The following is a 10,978-nucleotide window of genomic DNA, read 5'->3' as shown; positions in this document are numbered from 1 at the left end:
TGAAGACAATTTGCAATTTTAGTAATGACACACGAATTTGATGCACAATTTGTCTTCGCGGGCCACATAAAATGATGTGGCGGGCCGTATCTGTCCCCCGAGCCTTGAGTTTGACACCTGTGCTCTAATGAATTGGTAAATTGATGACTTTAAACCACTGATTAAATGTTTTGTAACTTATTAAAAGTTCAAACAACGATTCAATTGACATTATTCACTTGCACATTTTTACAATGTTTAAGGAAACCAGACTACACAGAGGGTTTTAGCCAGGATTGAAGCTTGGCTCGTGTGTTTAGAGATAAAATCTATTCTTTAAATTATGTCTGATGTCCTTCACTTGAGGTGAAATGTTTCAATAAAAACACATTCGGATGAAAGGATTTCCATGGGAATGTACATTTATTAAATAAAATCCCAATAAATAAGAGAAATAAAAATGCAGACTCAGTATTGTTTCAAATTACATTGCGTTCAACGATTAACAGCAACTTCGAAACGTTGTGAGCGATTACAAATGGAAAGGATGAGCGATTTGTTCAATCATGGGCTGCCCATTTAGTTTGCAGACGGCAGTGTTTCATTCCAATGACTGTATTTAACTTCACCTTTGGAAATAGTCAGTGTAACAAAGCAGTGATTGGTTAGGCACACAAACAATTTGGATTCAAGCATGCAAAAAGTGAATAGACCAGAAAAAAAGTTTTGTGACTCGCTCTTTACATCCCACCCGACTACAACAAAATCACAAGCACGTTCAAATTGCATCAGACACCTCATATCTCAAATAAAAACCACACTAATGTGCACGTTTGTATAAAACCATGACTTTTAAAAAACGAACCTGATTGATAAAAGTGCCTAAAGTTTTGTCATATTTGTACACAGTAGCAGAAATTCCATTACAGAACATAAACATTTAAAAACTTAGCATGTGGTTGGAATCCTGTATAATACGTGTGGTTTGGAATCACATAATAATAGCTAATTATGAACATAATTTTAAATAATGACCGTAGGCAAAAAAAAAAAAAAACACTAAAATATTCTACCGGAATTTTCTTGCGACGGTTCAGAGCGATACTGTGGAAGAGTGCTGCCACTAAGCGGTGGAAAGTAGTATGGCACTTTAATGACGTCACAATTAGTCGGAGTTAATTAAAGATTTACCCAACCTTGACAGGTTTGAGCTCTTCCTGTTGAGTTGACTTAAATATATTTAATTGCAACTGTAAATTCTTTAGAAAAAAAAATAATTTTGAACATGATCGAATGTATATGCCAAACGAAAGTAATGAAAAGATCCTATATCAGTCACAAAACCTACAGACTAAATATAATGGCATTCTCACCGACACACATCCTATGCTTCGACTAACCTACAAACACTTCCCAGTCATTGTCAGTCTTTCATATCATGGCACCAAGACGCTGGGTGGCACACCCAAATATTAACTTACTTTGACAAGCAAGGAGGGTTTATAAAAAAATACCAATAAATGACACTGATATGTACACATTTACGTGTGTTTCAAGCATGCGGCGATGCCGGTCATGATCATATAATGTCGAGCATATCTATCGAGGACAACGAGTGATTACAGGTTGCTTTCCTGGGTGTCGACGGGGTGCAGGCCTCCGTTCTCATGGAGTCTCTTGGCTCGGTATGTTTCGTAGTGAATGTTGTGAGTCACCTCCTTCAGATCTTGCAAGTGAGACCTGTGCAAGCAAATAATGAGTTTGTGTTTAAATTCAGTCGATTTGACCTCCGCTTGAACTAACCCTAACCCTAACTGAACAAGAATAGTCCCATTTGTTCTATGTCCTAAGAATACAAATGAAGCCGCCGTTTACCTGATGATGAAATCTCTCAGCTGGGCAAACTCACAGTGATTCATATTTTCAACTGCAACAAAACAGAATGAAAGGCCTTCGCTCGTCAATAATTCTCTGTGGCGAAGGCTGGAAAATGTTCAAAGAAAACAGCTCTCACCTTCAACAACTCCCCATGCGGTCTTCCTCCCCAAAACACGCTTGCCATTCACTTGATATTCTTTGTCGCTACCCACCACAGCAAAGGGCATCGCCTCCTGTGGGCGCGAGACATTCCCATGAGATTTTAAGCCGTTTTGGCGAGCGTCGTGTGGGAACACCCCCCGGGATGGCTTACTCTGATCTTGTCGTTGTCGCTCTTGTCCTCCATGTCCTCGTCAAACTCTTTCTGCGGGTAAAACTCGATGCCGTTCATCTCCAATTCCTTTTTCACCTGCATCGCCGCACATTTCGTTTATTAAACTCTTTTGGCCCATCATGCTTTTTTTTTTTATGCCTGAATGAATTTTTTTTTTTATGCCTGAATGAAAACGACAGCTTCTACTGGTATCCGGGAAATATAGAATATTGCGCTTTCAATGGCACCCCACTCACCCGCTGTTTGAATTCCTGTCTCTCTTCAGGGGTCATGGTGTCGGCCTTGGCTATCACGGGAATTATGTTGACGGAGTGACTCAAGCGCTTCATGAACTCCACGTCGAGCTGCCGCAGTCTGTCTCGTACAGTCGATAAATGAAAGATGAGTAAGTAAGGTGGAGGAAGTAGGGTGCTGTCACTCTCCGTGAATGCTCAAGTGTTAATAATCGGAATGGCAGACGGCTGCGTGGGAAATTAACTTGTCATGTCTCGTCTGTCTCATTAACCTTCACTGCTCTGTGAGTAGGAGGTTCTCTCCTTGGCAGTTAGACGATGTGGACTAAAGGCTTAACGCGGTTGAGATCGTTTCAGCCACTTACGAGTGTCCAGTCGGGGAGATGAAATAGAGACAGCAGTGCACTCTGGTATCGGGGATGCGCTTCTTTCTGGTGATATTCACTTCTTCTTTGAGGAACTTCTCATACTGCTCGTTGATGTACTTGCAAATGGGCTCCCAGCTGAGGACACAAATGAACAAAAGGCTAAATTGAGCAGATTCCCAAAATAAATTGTCACTATATTTAAGAGAATTAGAAGTGGAACACAACCCACCAGTTGTCATTATTGATTAGGTCCCCAAATCCAGGCGTGTCGACAACAGTAAGCTTCATTTTCACGCCGCCCTCCTCGATAACTGCGTACAAAGAAGCAATAAAAACAATGAATATACAACATCTTCACTATTCAGCTGCACACAAATCAAATAGGAACGATAGTAATTATTTTATTTTAAAAAAGTGTTGCCTAGCAACCAGTCCCGGGTGTACTCAACCTCCTGCCCAAAGTCAGCAGGGAGAAAAGGCTACTAATTAGGCCAAGTGTTATAGAACGTTTTAATTTATTGCAAAATATCAAAGTGTCATTGGCCGCTGCAGACGTGGCCATAAAAATGGACCACCCAAGCAGCTTATCACTGATTTATCACCTCTAACTCCCTGGTGCTCTAAATCATGGAGGATCCAGTACAATGTTTATCCTCGTGCCAGTCTAGTGGCTTTACCAGAAAATGTTATTTTACATTGTATGAATTGGACAATTACTCTCTGCCCTGAATTGGTTAAATATGGCTCAACATATCAGCTCTGTGTCAGAATCCAGATCCTCCGAGTTCTCCCGAGAGGTAGAAAGTGAAAGCCTGGCATATAATCAACCAGCACGAGGATGAGTTGGAAAGTACATGATATCCTTTCTAAAAATACAACTTGCTGAGTCGCTGCGTGTACTCACCGTGAGAAACAGATTTGATCTCCACAGTTTTAGGGATCTTGTCATCACGGGACCATCCTGCACTCCTCCTGCTCACCTGCGTCTTAAACAAGGTGTTCAACAGGGTCGACTTGCCCAGACCGCTGTGACCTGACGGTGAAAAGGGGTCCGAGGTGAGACTCTTCACACAAAACATAAAAACAGCTGATATATTTATAAGTTGTTTTTTTTCCAAATAATTTAACAGCTTAGTTAAATAAATAAATATATATATATATATATAAATAAATAAAAAAAATGTGAAAATTTATATCAACTTAGCGTTTACGTGACCTCTCAAGAGTCATTAGGCACCTGACAGTCAAACTCACCGACGACCATGATGTTAAAGTCAAAGCCCGTCTTCATCGTCTTCTTCCTCATCTGCTCGATGATGGTGTCGATTCCGATGTAACCGAGCAGAGTGGACCCGCCGCTGGTGCTGTTGGAGGTGCTGTGACCATGACCACCGACATGGGCTGCAGCGTGACCCGCACCGTGGCTCACATTGTGGCCTACAACGTGAGCAGTGACGCCGGCAAGAGAGCCCCCGTGGCTCGGGCCGTGATTCCCGATGGGCACCGGGATGGCACTGGGAGGCGCCGCCGATACGCCACCTACTCCTCCTATGCCCGGCCCTTGAGGCGGGAAGGGGTTGGATGGGGAGGGAGCACCCACATTGGGGGGTTTGGCAGGGACGGCCGGTTTGGGTCTCACTTCTGGAGGAACTATGTCCGACATGTCTGTAGAGGAGAGGGACAACAATATCAATCTTCATCCAGAAAGTCTGCCTGTTACATGTGTAAATAGGTCAGTAGAGAAGCTGGGTCACCTCCTCCTTCCTCTCTGCAGTCAACACTAGGGATGGGCAAAGTATGGCTCATGAGCCAGAATTGGCTTGCTCTGTGTTTTTTTTTTTCCAAGGAAATTTGGTTTATTAATTTTTGCATTAATCTGGAATACTTTATGAATACTTTGCTGATTGACTTTGTGGAAGTACTAAAATATTAGTACAATTAAAAATATTTTAGGACATTTAAATTCATTACACATTTAAAAATGATCAAAAATGTTAAAAATCTCAAATTAATAATTTTTTGTTCCATTAATTTAGCCATGTTATCCTATAGGACTGGTTATTTAAAATCATTAATTCATTTTTTGCAATTTGTTTCTAATCAAAGGAAAAGTTAAGTCATTATCTGAGCCCTGAGCAACTGTGATGTCATTTTCAGTTGACAGCAAGTTGCAAAATGCAAATAAATGCAACGTTAATCAGAATCCAGTTTTAGAATAGTGGGATTGAGCATATTATTGTAAAGAAAATTATCATTTGATTTCCACATCTAAAACTAAACAGAACAGACAATCTGTAGGGGTGTTCCATTTGAAAAGTATTAGTCACCACAAAATACTGGTTGGAACCACACTTGAGAGGTTCTGGATTTGAATCCCCAGCTTTCTTGTGTGGGATTTGATGGTGTCTCAAAAGTAAGCTGGGACAGGCTTCAGCCCACTTGCGACTCTAATGAGGACAAGCAGTACAGAAAACGGATGAATGGATACGGAGACAAGCTGCTACCTCCAAAGATTAGGAATAATTATTTAAATCAATTGAACTTGAAATGTAAGTGAAAGTTAAGTATCCAATTCAGGCTGTGCTTAATGGAATGGCGCCTGGGTCACAATCAGAATTTAGGATTCTCATCACTGTACTCCACCTAGACACCATTCTCAGTTACCCAGACAAGCGTGACTGTGACAACATTTGAGGTGAAAAAAAAGTACCAGGCTGACAGATGGTAAGTAATAATAACAGATAAAAGCCAAGTGAGGATCCAGCCTGCAGGCTTGTGCACATGGAACTGCCGACTCTTCTGTCGGGCTTCCTTTCAGTGGAGCCCAGTCCGCATGAAACAGGCCACCCTGGCTGTCACTACACATTTTACGACATGCACAAGCCATTTGACACACATACATGCACACTGTCACAGCGGCGCATGCAGAGATGAATAAGGGCGAGTCGGCACATGATGGTGATGGACTTACGTCATTGCAACCTGGTTCTCGCATTAAAACACATGCTTTTACGTGTGTGAGGTTAATTATAGAAGAAAAGCCCACGTTTAGCGTCTGTTTCGGTTGTCTACATTACAATCATCCTAGCAGCCTGTGTCGGCCCTATTGTCTCCTACGGAGGAAGAACAAGACGGCTAGCAGCTAATAGGTACCACGCGCAGCAATGCTAACAGCTGCTGCGTCACTAACCTGTAGATGCGACGAGGTCTCTTCGAGAGGCCGCTAAAGTTGCCTAATTTTAATAAAGTAGCTTCTGCCAGAGCGGTGGCGAGATGAGCAGATTGTTCTGGGTATCTCTCCTCCTCCTCTCCTTCCCGTTGGCTTTGGAGCTCCCTCCCTCCCCTCCCTCCTTTTCTTTTCCTCCGTTACCAAGGCGACACGAGAGGAAAGAGGGCGTGGAGAGATGCGGTGCGCATGCGCAATATGACCACACCTTAGGGGATGCATTTCAGCCATCCATTTTCTATATCGCTTATCCCTAGTTGAGGTGGGGTACACCGTGGATTTATGGACAAAAGCCAAAATTTAAGCCCTGAACCTGTTTAGAATGAAATAAAAATATTCTGAAATAGAATAGCCCCCCCCCTCCAAAAAATCGTGTAATGTGAGGAAAATAGCACTAATCAGAATTAACTCACACTCTTTATGGAATCCCTGCCTCGGCCACCTGGAGGCAGTATAAGACAAACAAACTGTTCATTAGACGTCTCTCCACGCGAAACCCGCTCCATTACTTAAGCCAGCCTGCTGTGCTACTCATTGCATTAATTTAGCTGTTTTCTTAAAAAAAAATAATAATTTCAAATATTTTTGGTTATTATTGACATGAAATAATTAGTTATTGTGAATAATAAAACGTAAATATTGACCAAAAAATCAATAATTTGACAGACTGTATACTTTTAATTACATTTGTTATTTGTGAATAAATTAATAAAGAATAAACAAATGAGAAAGAATTATATCACCTGTTTGCACATTCTCTCTCAATCTCCTTCCATTCTTCCTCAACTCTTCTTCACGTAATATTTATGTGCGCCACATTGGAACACTTCGCGAAACCAATGTTTTTTTTTAATCATCATGTCTGCTACTCTACTGATAAGCAGCAACATCTGAGTCTGATCACGCCCAGCCCCCCTCGAAGACCCTGAGACGGGCTTTGGTGCTCTCTCGGTCAGTACTCACCTTCATACACTGAATCTGGGTAGAAAATGCTGACGTAATAGGGATCCTCTGGTTCCTCCCCTGGAAGACGAATTTTTTTTGAGCATTCAGGTGATGAAGGCCTGTCAAGGTTGAAAGCATCTTGTTGCAGTTTGGTGCAAGCTTCATGAGCTCCTTTTTGAAAGTCACTCTCTTCACTACCATTTGCTGATGAGATTCCCATGTGCCGTCCAGAAGATGTTTGCACAGGATGCACCAGACATGTCTTAAATGATGTTCCTCTGTATGTCCACCAGGGAGCCTGAGTTGTTGGAGGCTTCTCTCTTGATTGACAACTGTGTTCGAGATCAACATCCGTCCAAGGCGTGGACCAGAATTTCTCTTTGTCTATGGATTCAACATTGACTGAAGTGTTGGATGATGGACTTTTAGTATCTTCTTTCGAATGCCACCTTAGTTGAGGGTCAAAGGGATCTTCTCTCCAGCATGTTCTGGAGGCCTCAGGAGTCATCCATGCATCTGTTTGGTTTTCACAGTGTATTTTCTCATATCCAGGCTGATAAACAAGATGATCTTAAAGAAACAAGACAAAAAGTAATTATATTGTGTTACTGTTACGCCAAGAAAATCAGTGTTTACCTCTACTGGAAAAATCCAAGGACGCTTTCTGATTAAGCCTGGCTTGGGGCTCAGTCTGGTCTAGTAATGTGGTGGGAAGACCAAGATGCGAGGGGCGGGGATGATCAAAAGCGGAGGCGCTCGTCTTTGGAGAAAACCTATCGAAGGGCTTTGCAGGAGGTTTTATAGTTATTTGTCTGTCATTCAAAGAAGGACACGCAGATGAAGAAGCAGACCCAAAACTGAAAATAAATGAAAATTAACAGGAAATTAAAGTTGAAGAGGGACATATTATGGAATGAGCTTGAATACTGTATACCTGACACCCTTTGGCTTAAACGGAGGGATGTCAATCCTTTTCCTTTTGACAGGAGCAAACAAAAGAGCAGATGAAGAATGAGGAGGATGAGGAAGATGAGGATGCTCTTTTGCTTGTTTGGAGGACGCCGACAGCCGAGGGATTAAGGGTGACAGTCGGTCAAATACACTCATTCTTCTTTCCTGCTGCTTCTTACCTTGGGGAAATGAGATTAGAGAGCAACCTGGAGAAGAATGAAAAAAAAGAAACATTTGTCTGAGGCTTTTAATTTCTTCTGGGGGAAAAGGCAATCGACTAAACACGATGTAGGTGTACAAATGGAGACCCAGCCAGATATTTATTTTTAGAGACAGACCAGGATTTACTCACTGTGAAAATACACAGTTTGAAGTGTAGTCAAGCAAGTGTAACACTATGAAAACAATATGTTATTTTTTGATAGTATATTTACTATCATAAATGGAAACTTACCTCACAACTCAACTTTGAGAATAACCACAGCTAAAAAAAAAAGTGCTAGCAGGATCTCAAGATGCGACATTTCATTTGGCTGTGCGCTTCAATGAGAATAAAAATTAGCCGTTATGTAGCAGAATGACTAATCGATTGTTTACATCCGATTTGGTACGGCTCAGATCTTGAGGGTATGATGCAATGAGTGTCTTGTTTTTACAATATGAATGAGCTTTTATTTCTGACATGTAACCAAACGTTACGAAACATACTGCTATCAATTTGAAATGTGATGGAAACTAAAAGTTTTTTTTAATTAACAGATGAATTGATTATTGAAACAATCGTTCGTTGCAGCCCTTTTGCTCATGGATTCATTGCGCAATAACATCCCAAAATCTCATTTAATAGTACACATGAGATTCTGGGGTTTATTTAAAATATGTACATCCGCAACAATGATATTTTTTTTTCTAATGCAATTAAAATATCACTAACCTGCATATGTAGGCTGTTGTCTGGTTCCTATCACACTTGAGTGAGTAAAGGAGACAAACACCATGACAAGGAAAGACATAGTGGGCGTCGTGGGTGGACAAGTGGCATTCTCGTGATTCCTGCACACTGAGCCTGCACTGTTGTTTCACACCCACATTGCATCCTCGCTCGGAGCTCTGTCCTGGTCTTGACATCACACATAATCACCATTACTATATTTTTATTTTTGGTACCAACAGATAAGTAAGCGCACAGTCAGCACAATAACAAAAAGATCTCTGTCGACTATGAACACACATTTGCTGTTTTTATTAGTTACATATTGTACTATAGACACTACAACACAGTGGCACAAACCGTCTACATACTTCTCAGCATCTCTTGGTATGTGGACACTGCCAGGGAGAGGAGAGAAAAAATCAATGTAATTACATCAGGGGTGGGCAAACGCAAGGGGACCGTTTTAATTTAAATTTATTTGTAGATGAGGTTGCAGGGAGAAAAAAGTTAAAACGTGTTTTTTAAAAAAAAAAGAAATCTAATGTAAATAAGTAAATATTTTTGGAATGTAAATTTGTTCATTTTAATGTATCAGTCTACCATTGACAGTAAATAGCCAAATATTCCATTAATACAAATATTGATGAAAAAATAAATACATCCAAAATTTTGAAAGATGATAAAAATACTTTGCCCATCCCCTAATTGACAGCATCAATGGCCACGACAGTAGGTACACCCAACAATGTGATCCAATACAAAAATTGGCCTTTATAGTAATAATCATGCACAGTTTTGATTGGTTGTGTATTTGCATTGGTTGGACAATTGCACTGCATTGTCCAAACAAAACAACAAGCCATTTTCTATATGCAAACCAAATATCTAAAGCCATGGCAGCGGGGGGTAGAAATTAAAAATAAAGTCCTGGAAAATTATGCAGGGTGACCTGACATGTCTGGTATTATATGTCACTTTAACAATAGGAATACATAAGTCAACACCATTATACAGTACACTTGAAATGGTCGCCAAACTACAAAAACAACACCAATGCATGTTAAAAATTGGCACAGGTGGACAATGGCACAAATGTTGACATCAAACCTTTCCAAAAGCCATCATGCTACTTCACAATCTCGTTCCGGCATCTTTTACAGTCGAACCCATCTGCTTCACTTTAGTCTGATTCACCCCTGAAAAAAAATACAATATGCTTGGGATCAGAGAAAAGTTGATGTGATGGGATAAGGCTTATCAGATCATCCCTCCTCTTTCCATTGTGGAAGTCCCCCCGCCGCCCCCTCCTGATCATATGAGAGCATCTGTGTCACCATCTCTACAGTTCACGCTGGCCACCAGCGGGCGATGCCTGACGTTTTTGTTGCTCCACACGTGTGTGTCGTGCAACCCGGGCTCCAAGAAGTACAGACACGCGCCAAAGCCCGCCAGCACCAGGACTGAAACCAGCAGGTAGAGCGGAACAAACCAGTCCAAGAACAACCACGACATCACTGGGAGCTTAAGAGGTGTGGGGCGGGTCCCAAATGGATGAGAAGGGAGAAAGAGGGCTTGATGTTGGGAGAGAGGAGAGGAAGACAAGAGTTAATTAAAAACAGAACAACAAACAAACTAATGTTTTCAAAGAGGAAAATCGCACTATGGTTTTTACATTATACACAAACCTTCTAGTGTGCCTACCTGGGCCACTAGGGGGCGGTATAATAGGGCCACCACGATTTTCAGTCACTTCATAAACTTAACATTAGCTGTTTTTTGCAGAGGATAAAGAATATATGCCTGTGTAAATTCCGATTTTTTAATTTCATAAAAGCAAAAGTAGTGTTTTGGCACCTGTGGCATGTGGAGACAGTTAAAAAAAACTTTTTGGGCGTGGCATCAATTAGTCTTATTTTCATAAAACAAAATATATGTTTTATGTACATATTTGTCAATTTATGTATGGTTTAATCATAGAAGGAATTAATACAGCACAGCGACCAAGTGGTTAGCATGTCTGCCTCACAGTACTGAGGTTCAGGGTTTGAATCCTGTGTGGACTTGGCATGTCCTCTATGTGGGTTCAATCAGTATCAGTACTTCAATCACATTGGGTTCACAGAAGACCGA

The 10,978-nt window shown here is 41.1% G+C and overlaps 1 protein-coding gene across 3 annotated transcripts; it reads right to left on the bottom strand.

Moving 5' to 3' along the window:
• Nucleotides 1-383: 383 nt before the first annotated feature.
• Nucleotides 384-10,164, bottom strand: septin3 (septin 3). 3 transcript variants are annotated; one of them, XM_049721067.2, is made up of 13 exons: nt 8,849-10,164; nt 7,898-8,120; nt 7,600-7,820; nt 6,982-7,533; nt 4,047-4,457; nt 3,697-3,825; nt 3,022-3,103; nt 2,790-2,927; nt 2,428-2,545; nt 2,171-2,266; nt 1,994-2,090; nt 1,855-1,906; nt 384-1,719 (listed from the first exon to the last, which is right to left on the bottom strand). In XM_049721067.2, the coding sequence occupies exons 1-13, from the start codon at nt 8,925-8,927 to the stop codon at nt 1,599-1,601; spliced, it is 2,319 nt and encodes a 772-aa protein (XP_049577024.1). In that variant the 5' UTR covers nt 8,928-10,164; the 3' UTR covers nt 384-1,598. The 3 variants fall into 3 exon arrangements, with proteins under 3 accessions (XP_049577024.1, XP_049577026.1, XP_049577025.1); XM_049721069.1 differs by lacking the exons at nt 6,982-7,533; nt 7,600-7,820; nt 7,898-8,120; nt 8,849-10,164 and adding an exon at nt 6,762-6,894; XM_049721068.1 differs by lacking the exons at nt 6,982-7,533; nt 7,600-7,820; nt 7,898-8,120; nt 8,849-10,164 and adding an exon at nt 5,983-6,150.
• Nucleotides 10,165-10,978: the final 814 nt, after the last annotated feature.

This window comes from Syngnathus scovelli, chromosome 5, assembly GCF_024217435.2.
Source record: "Syngnathus scovelli strain Florida chromosome 5, RoL_Ssco_1.2, whole genome shotgun sequence".
Classification (NCBI taxonomy): Eukaryota; Metazoa; Chordata; class Actinopteri; order Syngnathiformes; family Syngnathidae; genus Syngnathus; species Syngnathus scovelli.
The sequence above is the reverse complement of the archived record's forward strand: the minus strand, read 5'-3'. Positions and strand labels throughout refer to the sequence as shown.